This window comes from Panulirus ornatus, chromosome 69 (assembly GCF_036320965.1).
Source record: "Panulirus ornatus isolate Po-2019 chromosome 69, ASM3632096v1, whole genome shotgun sequence".
Classification (NCBI taxonomy): Eukaryota; Metazoa; Arthropoda; class Malacostraca; order Decapoda; family Palinuridae; genus Panulirus; species Panulirus ornatus.
In genome coordinates this window covers 21993313-22011495 of record NC_092292.1, presented here as the reverse complement: position 1 = coordinate 22011495, position 18183 = coordinate 21993313, and the positions used below count along the sequence as shown (strand labels likewise).

Below are 18183 nucleotides of genomic sequence, written 5' to 3'. Positions count from 1 at the left end.
TATATATATATATATATATATATATATATATATATATATATATATATATATATATATATATATATATATATATATATATATATATTATTATTATTTTTTTTTATTATACTTTGTCGCTGTCTCCCGCGTTTGCGAGGTAGCGCAAGGAAACAGACGAAAGAATGCCCCCCCCCCCCATACACATGTATATACATACGTCCACACACGCAAATATACATACCTACACAGCTTTCCATGGTTTACCCCAGACGCTTCACATGCCCTGATTCAATCCACTGACAGCACGTCAACCCCGGTATACCACATCGCTCCAATTCACTCTATGCACGCATTCCGCCAATCCTCAGGCACCTCACCGTGAGTCAAACATACATTAAATAACCTCACCAACCAGTCAACAATACAGTCACCCCCTTTTTTAATAAATTCCACTGCAATACCATCCAAACCTGCTGCCTTGCCGGCTTTCATCTTCCGCAAAGCTTTTACTACCTCTTCTCTGTTTACCAAATCATTTTCCCTAACCCTCTCACTTTGCACACCACTTCGACCAAAACACCCTATATCTGCCACTCTATCATCAAACACATTCAACAAACATTCAAAATACTCACTCCATCTCCTTCTCACATCACCACTACTTGTTATCACCTCCCCATTAGCGCCCTTCACTGAAGTTCCCATTTGCTTCCTTGTCTTACGCACTTTATTTACCTCCTTCCAGAACATCTTTTTATTCTCCCTAAAATTTAATGATACTCTCTCACCCCAACTCTCATTTGCCCTCTTTTTCACCGCTTGCACCTTTCTCTTGACCTCCTGTCTCTTTCTTTTATACATCTCCCACTCAATTGCATTTTTTCCCTGCAAAAATCGTCCAAATGCCTCTCTCTTCTCTTTCACTAATACTCTTACTTCTTCATCCCACCACTCACTACCCTTTCTAATCAACCCATCTCCCACGCTTCTCATGCCACAAGCATCTTTTGCGCAATCCATCACTGATTCCCTAAATACATCCCATTCCTCCCCCACTCCCCTTACTTCCATTGTTCTCACCTTTTTCCATTCTGTACCCAGTCTCTCCTGGTACTTCCTCACACAAGTCTCCTTCCCAAGCTCATTTACTCTCACCACCCTCTTCACCCCAACATTCACTCTTCTTTTCTGAAAACCCATACAAATCTTCACCTTAGCCTCCACAAGATAATGATCAGACATCCCTCCAGTTGCACCTCTCAGCACATTACATCCAAAAGTCTCACTTTCGCGCGCCTGCCAATTAACACGTAATCCAATAACGCTCTCTGGCCATCTCTCCTACTTACATACGTTTTTTTTTTTTTTTTCTCATACGATTCGCCATTTCCCGCGTTTGCGAGGTAGCGTTAAGAACAGAGGACTGGGCCTTAGAGGGAAAATCCTCACCTGGCCCCCTTCTCTGTTCCTTCTTTTGGAAAATTAAAAAAAAAAAACGAGAGGGGAGGATTTCCAGCCACCCGCTCCCTCCCCTTTTAGTCGCCTTCTACGACACGCAGGGAATACATGGGAAGTATTCTTTCTCCCCTATCCCCAGGGATACTTACGTACTTACATACGTATACTTATGTATATCTCGCTTTTTAAACCAGGTATTCCCAATCACCAGTCCTTTTTCAGCACATAAATCTACAAGCTCTTCACCATTTCCATTTACAACGCTGAACACCCCATGTATACCAATTATTCCCTCAACTGCCACATTACTCACCTTTGCATTCAAATCACCCATCACTATAACCCGGTCTCGTGCATCAAAACCACTAACACACTCATTCAGCTGCTCCCAAAACACTTGCCTCTCATGATCTTTCTTCTCATATATATATATATATATATATATATATATATATATATATATATATATATATATATATATATATATATATATATATATATATCTTTTTCTTTTCTTTCAAACTATTCGCCATTTCCAGCATTAGCGAGGTAGCGTTAAGAACAGAGGACTGGGCCTTGAGGGAATACCCTCACCTGGCCCAATTCTCTGTTCCTTCTTTTGGAAAATTAAAAAAAAAAAAAAAAACGAGAGGGGAGGATTTCCAGCCCCCCGCTCCCTCCCCTTTTAGTCGCCTTCTACAACACGCAGGGAATACGTGGGAAGTATTCTTTCTCCCCTATCCCCAGGGATATATATATATATATATATATATATATATATATATATATATATATATATATATATATATATATATATATATATATATATATATATATTATTCCTGGGGATAGGGGAGAAAGAAAACTTCCCACGTATTCCCTGCGTGTCGTAGTAGGCGACTAAAAGGGAAGGGAGCGGGGGGATTGGAAATCCCTCTCGTTTTTTGTTTTCCTAAAGAAGGAACAGAGGAGGAGGCCAAGTGAGGATATTTCCTCAAAGGCTCAGTCCTCTGATCTTAACGCTACCTCGCTAACGCGGGAAATGGCGAATAGTATGAAAAAAATATATATAAATATATATCAGCCCAGAATATCTTTACATATTTTTGGTTTCTACCCGGATTTTTCTGTGATTTTCGACACTAGAAACTCAAAACAGATGAATGTGTTGAAATCACACTTGTGGTATTTGTTGTCTTTATCATCAGCTGAGATTATCATCCATGATCTTTATCTATAATCATTACCTAATATCACCAATGACCTTTACATATCATTATTAACAAATATTATCACCCATGATCTTTACCTATCATCATTTCCCGTACTCGGTATTCATGGTCTTTACCTCTGTGATATTTACATATGATTATCTGTATCATTGGTCATTACCTTTGGTCACTAATTCTAATCCTAAACTGTGATCTTTCCTCATAGTCAATATATAATATTTTTTTTAGAAAGTTATCTGTAATCTTTGCTTGCAATCTTATAGCAATGTGTGTACATACGGTACTGTCTAGGTATCTGCGTCTTTTGCCTATGATCTTCAGTTATGATCATACGTATGATCACTTGTGATCTTACTTGTGATTTAATCTGTCATGTTATACATGTAACTAATGAGCGGGTACCCGTGCGTGCAGGTGTGGTATTGTCTATCGACCCGCCCAGCAGGACCCCTGCGGCAGGAGCGGCCGCCATGCACAGCCGTAGGCTGGGCATCAGGATGCTAGGTAAGTCTTACTTAACCAGCCTCACGATCCTGACACAACCCACCTCACGTGAGAGTCTGATGATGTCGGTGAGGAACGTGAGGCTGTCAGTAGGTTGTGGTGTGCCGTCAGACCTGTAGTATTACGTAAGGATGTAGAATGTACAAGACGTTTAAATGATGAACAACTTGTTTCGACTTTTATGAATAGATGCGAAACCCAGATCTTCCTAAGGATGAATGAGTGAAGAAAAAAATAGAAAACTTACATTAACCGTCGCAGAAAAGTAAAAAGAGATAAGGAATGAAGACTTTAGAAAGAGATGTCATGACGTAATCATGAAAAGGGTGAATGATGGATAAAACCCTGCAAAATAGTGTGATCAAGTTCGACGTAAAGTAGGTTACTGAAAAGGCACATGAAAAGACAGATTTAGTGTGCGAACTGTTAATGGCCGAGGCACATCATAAGAAAATATCAGGGTAATTATTGCTAAGTTTACGGCAGAAGCGTTTAGTGTGAGAAGCTGGAGACTTAGAAGAGAGGTGATCCTGCTGAGTGATAACCACGATGGATAACTACTCACCTGAACGCGCTTGACGTAAGTTGAGGAAACGTCTGAATGTACTGCAGGGTTGCTCGCACTCGACCAAACCTGTGTGAGTCAAAGCATATTCATTGGTCAGCGTTACTGTTGCAGTACATGTATTCTCTTTTTCTAGTCTGAAGAAAGGATTAACTGACTGTAAAGATAATATCTATCATCATAACCATGTTAAGGGTGCAATTATGTGAGTGATATCTATAGTTATCTTTTTTGACATGTATAACTGTGCCTGTTGGCCGATTTGCTATACCCATTACACTACTTTCGACCTTCATGGAGCTGGACCTGTCTTGTCAACTCACCAGGTTTCCCTGGCCAATGCACACTTAATTCTGTTATCCAATAGTCTTCGCATGAAGGTTCCACTAACTTTAGTAGTCAACAATGAGTGAATGTTGCTGACGAAGATACCCTAATGCTAGTTGTTTGACTGATAAAACTGGTCAACAAAGACTTACTCCAATGGAAAAAAAATGTTTCTCGTGTATTTTTGCATGCTGAATCCATATATGTTTTCAGAATTTCTCTATCATCCAGTTTTTTCAACATACTCGCATATCATTACGTGCAGTATATATGTACCAGTGCTCTACGAAGCATTTGAAACAAAAAGTTTAAGAAACACAGTTATCTTCATTGTTTGTGAAGTGCAATAACTTCTTTTCGAAAGCACAAGCCTAGATAAATGAGTCAAACAGTGGCCACTCAGTCCTGAGTAGCAGTTCTTTGTTAGTTGCAGGCTGGAACTCAACAGTGTCCTTTCCACTCTGACAGATTGTGCTTTTGTGTATTCATGTGTTGCGCTAATGCAACATCCACCACTATAACGCCGAGAAACTGAAGATAGTCAGAATTCTTTCTGCTACATCTGCGGTAAAGTTGGCATTCATATCGCTAAAACGTTTTCTCACACCCCCATACCTGTTATGTCACATGTGTCAGGCTTCTCACAACCTGGGCAAAAGACTCACGCCGTATGCTTTTTGCCAATCCTGATTTGAAGAATCCAAAGATCACGCTTCGGATTGCTACTTCTGCCTGACAAACACACATGGTATAACATCAAAATCTAAACATACTGTTAAATATCCTAATTCACCATTTGCTGTGAGGCCAGTACCTCACAGTCAGAATCATCTGTGCCAGAGCCTCCAAAAAACATAACACTGAGAGACGATGAGTCTGGTGATGAGAAAGTAGACCAAGTAGAGGACAATATGGATTCAACATTCAAAGCAAACTGTTCTTCAAGTGAACCACATTTGCTGAGTCATGAAGATCTTAATGATCTCTTCCTCGATCTAAATGTCTTAGAAGCAAGCCAAACTTTTGGGTTCCAGGCTAAAGGGCTGGAATCTTCTCCAGAGCGAAATTAAAGTTTGTTTTTATCTTGATCACCATGTCGTTTTTAGATTTTTCTCCCTCGAAGATGGTCTGGTATTTTGCGATGATATTCGTTCTGTTATGGAGGCACTGGGCCACGAATATAACACAGATGAGTGGCTCTTGTTTACTTACTCATTAAAAGCTTGAAGGCAGCTCTACTCCAAAACGGAAATAAGTCCCCCTCCGTTCCACTGACTCACGCAGCTAACACGAAGGGAACGTATGATAACATGCTTCTTTTGGAAAGAATTAAATATGGGGACGTTAAGTGGAATGTATGTGGTGACCTAAAGGTTAAGGCACTTTTATTGGGAATGCAACTTGGTTACAAGAAGCCCTGTAGCTTCCTCTGTGAGTGGGACAGCCGGGACAAGAAAGATCATTATGTAAAGAAAGTGTGGCCAAAACGAACATCACTGACTCCGATGAAGAAGAATGTCATTAATCCTCCTCTTGTTGATCCTGAGAAAATTCATCTGCCCCCTTTGCACATTAAGCTCGGACTGATGAAGAACTTCGTCAAAGTTATGGCTAAAACTGGCAATGGATTCACTTATTTGATAAATAAATTCCCCAGAATCAGTGATGCAAAAATCAAGAAGGGTATTTCTGTAGGACCACAGATCAGGGAGCTGCTTCGAGATGAAAAGTTCGATGAAGAACTAAAGCTGAAAACACTGCATGGCTGTCGTTAAAGAAAGTTTGCAAAGCTTTTGGGGGGATCACTGATTAGTAAACTACTGTGATACAGAAGATGTATTGACTTCATATAAAGCTCTGGGGTGCAATATGAGTCTAAAAATTCACCTTTTGGACTCCCACTTAGACTTTTCCCAGAAAATATTGGGTCAGTCAGTGATGAGCACGGCGAAGGATTTCACCAGGACATTTTGGACATGGAAAACAGGTACTAAAGAAAGTATGTTGGCAGATTACTGCTGTACACTAAGGATGGGTGTTCTTGAGGCCAAGTATATCCGAAAATCGTACACTCCTACATTTCAGAGGCAAGTTTTAAGTGTAATACCAGCTTCACTTATGGATGAGTAATATACACTTATTGTAATATTTAAGTGCCCTGTCTCCCAAAAATCATGCCTGATAGAAAAATTCTAGAAACAGATTCGAATTCAGCGTAAAAAGTACTATAAGGTCCACCTATTTCAATCTGTGGGACAAAAAAAGTTAAAATTTTGTTGACCAGTGTAATAATACCTGGCTGCACATCCTACACTTCTGATGCTTTGACTAGGGATATATTACTATAAGTGATTCACCAGGTGTTTGTGTCACCGCTCGCACACCCATCCACCAGGCCCATATCGCTATCCCCAAGAAATCTATGAAACTGTAATACCATTAATAAAATCATAAAAATACTATGTTCATAAATTCATAATTCCAGAGATTTGGAATACCTGATACATATTCCTGTTCAGTTGAGTATATTTCGTTTATTCGCATAAGGCTGACATAAAAACTCATAAGGATGAGCAGCTTATAGTGCCATTCAGCCTTCCGTTCTGGACACAAGAATTCTCAGTATTACTTATGCCATTTTAGGTATTCCGTGGCCAGCAATTCAGTTTCTACTTATAAGAATATAATTCAAGAGGTAAGGACTGGAAAATAACACAGAAATTCTGACAATCCTATTGCGTGGTGTATACTAATAAAAATCATAGTTACCGTCACAGAAATCACCATCACATCGGTGCGGTGCAGTCTGGTTCTTATTATTGTCCTGCAAGAGCACTATGTCCTGCACTCCTTCTACCTGTTATTCTGCTAGTTATCATGAGTAATGTTGTCCTTTTTTGTGTTTATTTTCCCGTTCTTGATACGTCCAATACTTTTACAGCGACTACCTTCTTCATAGCCATATTTTCCGCCTTGATATGTCCCTTCCTCCAGGTCTTACGTTTCATGTCTCATTACAATTTCTTCTCCTTGCACCAAGTTCCTGATCTGGTTATCCTTGCTTATGTGCACATCTCTTTCGTATGTACCTGGGTGTGCATGTGTGCTTTCCCTTATCCCACCCCAAGCTATGTTCCGTGTCTGTGTCCTTGTGGCTGGTGGTTGCGACGGCGTCCCTGGAGTTGGCTTATTTCCAGTTCAAGATGCCTTTCATTTTGTCCTGTTCGTACCTCTAACTCCTGTCCGTGAACTAGCCCGCATCATATCCCTAACTTTGAGTCCATGTTCCTGGCTATGTGGCTGCTGAGGTGCAGTGGCCCACCTGTCCTCAGGGTCTGCCCGCATGTTTCCCGCAGTAGCAGTGGTGGCTGCCTTCTTCCTATGCTGGGCGCCCTTCCACGCTCAAAGGCTCCTCTTCGTCATCGTGACCGGCTACGGCAACTGGACTCCCAGCCTCCGCACCGTCAACACCAACTTCTACTACTGTACCGGTAAGCTACATCTCTAACATATTGCTGTACCTGTAAGCCAGTTCTAGCCACCTACTGTACCTGTAAGCCACAGTTCTAGCCACCTACTGTCCCCGTAAGCTATATTAATGCTGAAGCGGTAAGCTACAGTTCTACTGCTGTACCGGTAGGCTACAGTATCATTACTGTACCGGTAACCTACAGCTCTACTGCTGTACCAGCAAGCTACGGTATTATTATTGCAACAGTAAGCTACAGTTTTCCTGCTGTACAGATAAGCTCCAGCTGTTGTAAAATACCAAACTTTGTTCGTTCATCTTGTAAAGGGAAGTAATACGTTTTAGGAAGTTCTGGTGCTGCACCCGGAAGTTCTCCTGGGCAACTCATATGAGTCTGGCCTCGATGATTTGCAAGTGGTGTTGCAAGTGCACCTCTGGTTCTGCCGGGAACACATCGGCTTGTGCACATGCCCGCCCAATTCCCAAGTAAAATCATTGTCTTCTAAAGTCAAGTTTTGTCTTTCATTTCTCCTCGTTAAGGTAAAGCTGCCTGTTTGATTCATATCGTATTAACAACCGCTTCTGTAACGTATTAACAACTACCTTCGTAATGTGTTAACTACTACTTCTGTAACGTATTAACAACTGCTACTTTTGTAACGTATTAACAACTACTTCTGTAACTTATGTACAACCACTTCTGTAAGTATTAACAACTATCCTTGTAACATTAACAATTACTTTTGTAACATGTATACTACTTCTGTAACGTATCAACAACTATCCCTGTAACGTATTAACAAGTATCCCTGTAACCTACACTCGACTTCTGATGGCTGGGAAGGCCCAGTAAGTGGTACAGGCGCAAGGGTATGTCTCTTTACAGTTCTATTTTCAAGTTGTGACATTTTATGTAATAAGATTTTAACCGGAAGTCGGAGGAACGCTCACAGAATGCAGTTAGAGAGTTGGTGTCACGCTGGAGCCAGACAGCAGGTGTGGTTGGGTCCAGGGTACACGTATATGCCAGGAGCCAGAGTGCAGGAGAATGATTGGAGCCACAGTACAGGGATGTGCCTGGAACCAAAATGCAGGGGTTATCATGATGGCTCACCTGATAAGAGAGGTTGAGGTTATCATGGTGGCCCATGTGATGTCAGACTTGAGGCTCACTTGTGTGGTTAACAAGGTGATGTTCTACTCTGTTCTCCTACCGTCACCTTGGTATCCCTTTACCAACCATATCGCTTACCAATCACCCGCCTCAATCAGCCCCATCCTTACCTCACGATCTAGCAAATATTCTAAAAGACTTTCCTTCAGTATTCCTGTAGCATCTCTCCACCACTAACACACCTTACCTCCAACCAGAAGCACTCCCCATACTCCCCACTAGTAACATTCCTAGCTTCCCACCAGTAACCCTCTGCTCCCCACCAGTAAGATCTAATGCTTCCTGTGAGTAACACAACTAGTCCCCCCCCCCAGTTGCACTGCCTGTTTGTAATTTTCCTCGCTCCCTACTAGTAACACTCCCTGTATCCCACCAGTAACACTCCCTAATCCCTATAAGTGAAACATCATGCTCCCTATCAACAAAACTTCCTGCGCCCCACTAGTAAACCTCCTGCACCACACTAGTTAAACACCCAGCTCCCCACCAGAAACACTTCCTCCTCCCAACTAGCGAAACCCCCTGCTCCCCACCAGTAACACTCCCTACTCCCCACGAGTAAAAATCCCAGCTCCCTACTCCACACCAGTAAAACTCCGTCAGCACACTCATGCTCCCTGCTAGTAACACTCTCTGCTCCTCTCCAGTAACAATCCCTCCTTTCTGCCAATAACATTCCCTACTCCCCACCAGTAATACTCCTTGCTCCCTGCCAGTAACACTCCTTGCTCTCCATCAATAAAACTACCTTCTCCACCTAAGAAACACTCCTTTGCTTCTCACCAGTAATAGTTCGTGCAGCCTGCCAGTAACACTCCCTGCTCCTTACCATTAAAACACCCTGCTACACATCAGTAACATTCCCTGCCGGTAACACTCCCTGCTCCCTACCACTGATACTCCCTCCTCCCGGCCAGCAAAATTCCCTGCTCCCTACCAGTAATATGCATGGTTCCTTGCCAGTAACACTCCCTGCTCCCCACAAGTAACACTTCCTGCTACCCAGCAGTGATACTCTCCGCTCCCTGCCAGTAACATGCTGTTCCTTGCCAGTAACACTCCCTGTTCCTCACAAGTAACACTCCCCGCTCCCTGCCGCTAACACTCTCTCCGCACTAGACTAACACTTCTTGCTCCCCACCAGCAACACTTCCTACCAGTAACTCTCCCTGTTCCCTACCAAAGGCACTCCGTGCTCCCCACAAGTGGAACTCCTTGCTCCCCATCAGCAACAATCCCTGCCACTGGCACTCCCTGCTCCCCATCAGTGGCATTCCCTACCAATAACACTCCTTAATCCCAGTCAGTAGCACTCCCTTCCAATAACATTCTCTGCCCCCTACCAGTGGCATTCCCTGCCAGTAACACTCCCTACTCCCCACCAGTGGCACTCCCTGCTCTCCACCAGTGGCACTCCCTGCCAGTAACACTCCCTACTCCCCACAAGTGGCACAACCTGCCAATAACACTCCCCGTCAGTAACAATGCCTATTCTCCACCAGGAATCTGCTACTACCTCAACTCGGCCGTCAACCCCATCTTGTACTCCGTCATGTCAGTTCGGTTCCGCATGGCCTTCCGCCGGTCACTGTGTGGGGGAAAGGAGTGGGCTCGCCGGCAGGTCTACCTCTCCACCACCCATGGCCACCTCCCGCTCTCCAACAACTCCAACATTCTTAAAAGAACCAGAGAGCTCTCCACCACTTCCACTAAAAGAGTAATCGAGACGTCGAACAGAAACGGTCTCAGTTATGTCTTAGAGCACATGGAGATCGAGGACTGATTCCCCGATCAATACCACCTCTCGATTGTTTAGAATATGAATATGTATATAAATGTCTTTGTTTTATTGTGATATGTCTGTAGTGCAAGCATATTCTATTTTACTGTATGGGAACTGCAGAGAGATTTTTGTGCTTCAAGAAGCCTGGTGTGTTTCCGAGAAGCCTTGTTTGTTCCACAAGAAACAAAGTTCCCACAACGCCCAGGAATTCAGACTATATGGAACGTATTTTTTCCCCATAAACATACCACCTGGAAATATACCTAAACCTTTAAAATTAGTTCTATCTTTGAACGGGTTTACGTATATTAAGGAAACTACAAAATTTCGCAAAAAAAAAAAAAAAAAAATACATCAAAATAGATACACAGAAGCCCTGAGGATCTCCCTCAGAGAATGGCAGCCAGAATCCTGCCAGAGGATTTTTACCTGTGGGTCAAGGATCCTAGGAAGGATGGAGACAGCACAAGCAACATGAAGACTCTAGCCCTTCAGAGGATGATTAAAGAGATTCATAAAGCGTATATACTCATCTCAGAAGTGAAACTCTGCTTGGTTCCACGTAAGAAATCTGTCTATGGCGTTCGAAGTTCTTGAAGAAAGAACTAAAGCCATAAAATATCACAACTATTTACGACTAAAATTCCTGCAGTCATTTATGATGGCCTCTCCTGGGAGTGTAAGAAATCGTTTATCCTCAGCGTCAGGATCAGGACAGCGAAACATTTGCCCGCGAGAGAAAGTGTAAGTGAAATACTTTCTTTAGCCGGAATCTCATGCAGATATGTACAATAATATTCTTTAAAAGCTGAGCCTTGTGAACGAAGGTTTCCAGAAAAGGCTTCTTAATATACAGTGTCCAGGTGGCTCCAGGGAGCGGGTGAAGATGCCGCAGGGAACAACATGGTGGACCAAAGGTTGGGAGGAAGAACAACACTGACCTAGTGAAGCCAGGAAAACATCCCCCTTGACACCAAGTGCAAGATAAACATTAAGAATGAAACCAACAGAGATTCTCTCGTTCAGCTGGATGTGAATCTTTCTCTGTCTGTCATCGTTGTTTATGTGATTCCTGATATGCTTCCTCAAAGTTGTACAGATGTGACAGGTTGTATCTCTGATAAGCGGTATGCATCCTGCTGGAGGTGACACTGCTGCACCTCTCTCAGGGTCGAACATGTGGAAGATATTTCTTACATTTTTTGTTCCCTTGCTTGTCAACGTCTTCATGTGCAGATTAACCTTCCTTATTCTGTCCTATTGTTATCTGATGTCAGTCTACCGCGCAAGTCTCATTTCTGCTCTTAATGATATTATTTTTGATCTGAACTTTTGTACACTGACATATCTCAAACCTGTGGCATAGTTGATAATCGTAATGTTTTCACCTTATCCTATGTTTCAACATGGTGAAATTTGTGGTAATGAAGAACTGGTTAAGTAGAGCGTGTTACATGCATAACGTTGGTAGAATAACTGGAAAGGTAAACAGTTATGTCTAGAATGAGTAAAGACTGAACAACTGAAGAACTCGATAGTTATACTAAATAACCAGTTGCTTACCAAATAACCAGTGCTTAACGAATCAAAGAAATTCAGATCATATTTCGTTCATGAGTAGTTATGGTTCTGGTAGAGCTGATTTAAAGGACAATGAGTGTCGTCAGCAGTTTACAGTCAACTTGAAGACCATAAGCCTGGGCAGCTACCTGACTCAGTAAGGGTTGTCACCCACTGGTTCACCATCCCCAGCAGCAGGTTCAGTGGTCCGCCTCTGGTTCAGGGCTCAAGTTATTGTCTGTAGTGCTGTCATTAACAGATTCACAGAGACGAACACAATCTAAGGGAATTATCTAATATCATATTGTTCTCAAACATTTCATTTCCAACACAACCACCCTCCTCCGCACAACCATATCAATAGCCCATGCCTCACAACCGTATAACAAAGTTGGAACCACTAGTCCTTCAAACATACCCATTTTTGCTCTCCGCGATAACGTTCTCGCCTTCCACACATTCTTCAACGCCTCCAAAACCTTCGCTCCCTCCCCACCCTGTGACTCACTTCCGCTTCCATGGTTCCATCCACTGCTAAGTCTACTCCCAGATATCTAAAACACTTCACTTCTTCCAGTTTTTCTCCATTCAAACTTACCTCCCAATTAACTTGTCCCTCAACTATACTGAACCTAATAACCTGCTGTTATTCACGTTTACTCTTAACTTTCTTCTTTCACACACTCCACCAAACTCAGTCACCATCTTCTACAGTTTATCACCCGAATCAGCCACTAGCGTTGTATCATCAATAAACAACAACTGACTCACTTCTCCAAGCCCTCTCATCCACAACAAACTGCATACTTGCCACTCTCTCCAAAACTTGCATTCACCTCCCTAACCACCCCATCCATAAACAAATTAAACAACCATGGAGACATCACACACCCCCGCCGTAAACCGACATTCACTGGGAATCAATCACTTTCCTCTCTTCCTACTCGTACACACGCCTTACATCCTTGGTAACAACTTTTCACAGCTTCTAGCAACTTACCTCCCACACCATATACTCTTAAAACCTTCCGAAAAGCATCTATCAACCCTCATATGCCACTAGCGTTGTATCATCAGCAAACAACAACTGACTCACTTCTCCAAGCCCTCTCATCCACAACAGACTGCATACTTGCCACTCTATCCAAAACTTGCATTCACCTCCCTAACAACCCCATCCATAAACAAATTAAACAACCATGGAGACATCACACACCCCCGCCGTAAACCGACATTCACTGGGAACCAATCACTTTCCTCTCTTCCTACTCGTACAAATGCCTTACATCCTTGGTAACAACTTATCACAGCTTCTAGCAACTTACCTCCCACACCATATACTCTTAAAACCTTCTGAAAAGCACCTATCAACCCTATCATATGCCTTCTTCAGATCCATAAATGCTACATACAAATCCATCTGCTTTTCTAAGTATTTCTCACAGTAAATATCCTAACCAACCCATCTACAACACAGTCACTCACTTACACAAAGAATTATAATCTTAATATTAGTGATGGTCTGTACAAATTATATAACTTTATTGTTGATAAGATTTGCAAAATGATAAGTTTATGAACGCTCGTTGTATGTTTTGGACAATCACGTTTACCAAATGGCGTCCTAGCTTCGTCTCTTCGATGCATATCAACTGACTGTTATATTTCTTTCTTGTCTCCCCTGATGATGTGATTATTACACGAAAGTGCACTTGGGAACTTTTCGTGTTTCATTTTCCCCGTGGACTCATAGGAATATATATATATATATATATATATATATATATATATATATATATATATATATATATATATATATATGTATATATATATATATATATATATATATATATAAATATATATTGCTTTGTCGCTGTCTCCCGCGTTTCCGAGGTAGCGCAAGGAAACAGACGAAAGAAATGGCCCAACCCACCCCCATACACATGTATATACATACGTCCACACACGCAAATATACAAACCTACACAGCTTTCCATGATTTACCCCAGACGCTTCACATGCCCTGATTCAATCCACTGACAGCACGTCAACCCCGGTATACCACATCGATCCAATTCACTCTATTCCTTGCCCTCCTTTCACCCTCCTGCATGTTCAGGCCCCGATCACACAAAATCTTTTTCACTCCATCTTTCCACCTCCAATTTGGTCTCCCACTTCTCCTTGTTCCCTCCACCTCCGACACATATATCCTCCTGGTCAATCTTTCCTCTCTCATTCTCTCAATGTGCCCAAACCATTTCAAAACACCCTATTCTGCTCTCTCAACCACGCTCTTTTTATTTCCACACATCTCTCTTACCCTTACGTTACTTACTCGATCAAACCACCTCACACCACACATTGTCCTCAAACATCTCATTTCCAGCACATCCATCCACCTGCGAACAACTCTATCCATAGCCCACGCCTCGCAACCATACAACATTGTTGGAACCACCATTCCTTCAAACATACCCATTTTTGCTTTCCGAGATAATGTTCTCGACTTCCACACATTCTTCAAGGCTCCCAGAATTTTCGACCCCTCCCCCACCCTATGGTCCACTTCCGCTTCCATGGTTCCATCCGCTGCCAGATCCACTCCCAGATATCTAAAACACTTCACTTCCTCCAGTTTTTCTCCATTCAAACTTACCTCCCAATTGACTTGACCCTCAACCCTACTGTACCTAATAACCTTGCTCTTATTCACATTTACTCTTAACTTTCTTCTTTCACACACTTTACCAAACTCAGTCACCAGCTTCTGTAGTTTCTCACATGAATCAGCCACCAGCGCTGTAGCATCAGCGAACAACAACTGACTCACTTCCCAAGCTCTCTCATCCACAACAGATTTCATACTTGCCCCTCTTTCCAAAACTCTTGCATTCACCTCCTTAACAACCCCATCCATAAACAAATTAAACAACCATGGAGACATCACACACTCCTGCTGCAAACCTACATTCACTGAGAACCAATCACTTTCCTCTCTTCCTACACGTACACATGCCTTACATCCTCGATAAAAACTTTTCACTGTTTCTAACAACTTGCCTCCCACACCATATATTCTTAATACCTTCCACAGAGCATCTCTATCAACTCTATCATATGCCTTCTCCAGATACATAAATGCTACATACAAATCCATTTGCTTTTCTAAGTATTTCTCACATACATACTTCAAAGCAAACACCTAATCCACACATCCTCTACCACTTCTGAAACCACACTGCTCTTCCCCAATCTGATGCTCTGTACATGCCTTCACCCTCTCAATCAATACCCTCCCATATAATTTACCAGGAATACTCAACAAACTTATACCTCTGTAATTTGAGCACTCACTCTTATCCTCTTTGCCTTTGTACAATGGCACTATGCACGCATTCCGCCAATCCTCAGGCACCTCACCATGAGTCATACATACATTAAATAACCTTACCAACCAGTCAATAACACAGTCACCCCCTTTTTTAATAAATTCCACTGCAATACCATCCAAACCTGCTGCCTTGCCGGTTTTCATCTTCCGCAAAGCCCCCACTACCTCTTCTCTGTTTACCAAATCATTTTCCCTAACCCTCTCACTTTGCACACCACCTCGACCAAAACACCCTATATCTGCCACTCTATCATCAAACACATTCAACAAACCTTCAAAATACTCACTCCATCTCCTTCTCACATCACCACTACTTGTTATCACTTCCCCATTTGCGCCCTTCACTGAAGTTCCCATTTGCTCCCTTGTCTTACGCACTTTATTTATCTCCTTCCAGAACATCTTTTTATTCTCCCTAAAATTTAATGATACTCTCGCACCCCAACTCTCATTTGCCCTCTTTTTCACCTCTTGCACCTTTCTCTTGACCTCCTGTCTCTTTCTTTTATACATCTCCCACTCAATTGCATTTTTTCCCTGCAAAAATCGTCCAAATGCCTCTCTCTTCTCTTTCACTAATACTCTTACTTCTTCATCCCACCACTCACTACCCTTTCTAATCAACCCACCTCCCACTCTTCTCATGCCACAAGCATCTTTTGCGCAATCCATCACTGATTCCCTAAATACATCCCATTCCTCCCCCACTCCCCTTACTTCCATTGTTCTCACCTTTTTCCATTCTGTACTCAGTCTCTCCTGGTACTTCCTCACACAAGTCTCCTTCCCAAGCTCACTTACTCTCACCACCCTCTTCACCCCAACATTCACTCTTCTTTTCTGAAAACCCATACAAATCTTCACCTTAGCCTCCACAAGATAATGATCAGACATCCCTCCAGTTGCACCTCTCAGCACATAACATCCAAAAGTCTCTCTTTCGCGCGCCTGTCAATTAACACGTAATCCAATAACGCTCTCTGGCCATCTCTACTACTTACATACGTATACTTATGTATATCTCGCTTTTTAAACCAGGTATTCCCAATCATCAGTCCTTTTTCAGCACATAAATCTACAAGCTCTTCACCATTTCCATTTACAACACTGAACACTCCATGTATACCAATTATTCCCTCAACTGCCACATTACTCACCTTTGCATTCAAATCACCCATCACTATAACCCGGTCTCGTGCATCAAAACCACTAACACACTCATTCAGCTGCTCCCAAAACACTTGCCTCTCATGATCTTTCTTCTCGTGCCCAGGTGCATATACACCAATAATCACCCATCTCTCTCCATCAACTTTCAGTTTTACCCATATTAATCGAGAATTTACTTTCTTACATTCTATCACATACTCCCACAACTCCTGTTTCAGGAGTACTGCTACTCCTTCCCTTGCTCTTGTCCTCTCACTAACCCCTGACTTTACTCCCAAAACATTCCCAAACCACTCTTCCCCTTTACCCTTTAGCTTCGTTTCACCAAGAGCCAAAACATCCAGTTCCTTTCCTCAAACATACTACCTATCTCTCCTTTTTTCACATCTTGGTTACATCCACACACATTTAGACACCCCATATATATATATATATATATATATATATATATATATATATATCCCCTGGGGATAGGGGATTAAGAATACTTCCCACGTATTCCCTGCGTGTCGTAGAAGGCGACTAAAAGGGGAGGGAGCGGGGGGCTGGAAATCCTCCCCTCTCGTTTTTTTTTTTTTTTTTTTTTTTCAATTTTCCAAAAGAAGGAACAGAGAATTGGGCCAGGTGAGGGTATTCCCTCAAAGGCCCAGTCCTCTGTTCTTAACGCTACCTCGCTAATGCGGGAAATGGCGAATAGTTTGAAAGATATATATATATATATATATATATATATATATATATATATATATATATATATATATATATATATATATATATATAATTTTTTTTTTTTTTTTTTGCTTTGTCGCTGTCTCCCGCGTTTGCGAGGTAGCCCAAGGAAACAGACGAAAGAAATGGCCCAACCCACCCCCATACACATGTATATACATACGTCCACACACGCAAATATACATACCTACACAGCTTTCCATGGTTTACCCCAGTCGCTTCACATGCCTTGATTCACTCCACTGACAGCACGTCAACCCCGGTATACCACATCGCTCCAATTCACTCTATTCCTTGCCCTCCTTTCACCCTCCTGCATGTTCAGGCCCCGATCACACAAAATCTTTTTCACTCCATCTTTCCACTTCCAATTTGGTCTCCCTCTTCTCCTCGTTCCCTCCACCTCCGACACATATATTCTCTTGGTCAATCTTTCCTCACTCATTCTCTCCATGTGCCCGAACCATTTCAAAACACCCTCTTCTGCTCTCTCAACCACGCTCTTTTTATTTCCACACATCTCTCTTACCCTTACGTTACTTACTCGATCAAACCACCTCACACCACACATTGTCCTCAAACATCTCATTTCCAGCACATCCATCCTCCTGCGCACAACTCTATCCATAGCCCACGCCTCGCAACCATACAACATTGTTGGAACCACTATTCCTTCAAACATACCCATTTTTGCTTTCTGAGATATTGTTCTCGACTTCCACACATTCTTCAAGGCTCCCAGAATTTTCGCCCCCTTCCCCACCCTATGATCCACTTCCGCTTCCATGGTTCCATCCGCTGCCAGATCCACTCCCAGATATCTAAAACACTTCACTTCC

At 42.3% G+C, this 18183-nt stretch overlaps 1 protein-coding gene across 1 annotated transcript in view; it reads left to right on the top strand.

The window, feature by feature from the left end:
- The window catches only part of LOC139747662 (neuromedin-U receptor 2-like), a 41772-nt gene extending 27987 nt beyond the window's left edge, over positions 1–13785 (top strand). The window contains exons 5-7 of the mRNA XM_071660228.1: positions 3084–3173; positions 7422–7556; positions 10211–13785. Coding sequence (XP_071516329.1) covers positions 3084–3173; positions 7422–7556; positions 10211–10491 — 506 coding nt within the window. The 3' untranslated portion in view covers positions 10492–13785. The remainder of the gene's footprint in view (positions 1–3083; positions 3174–7421; positions 7557–10210) is intronic.
- The last annotated feature ends 4398 nt before the right edge of the window (positions 13786–18183 follow it).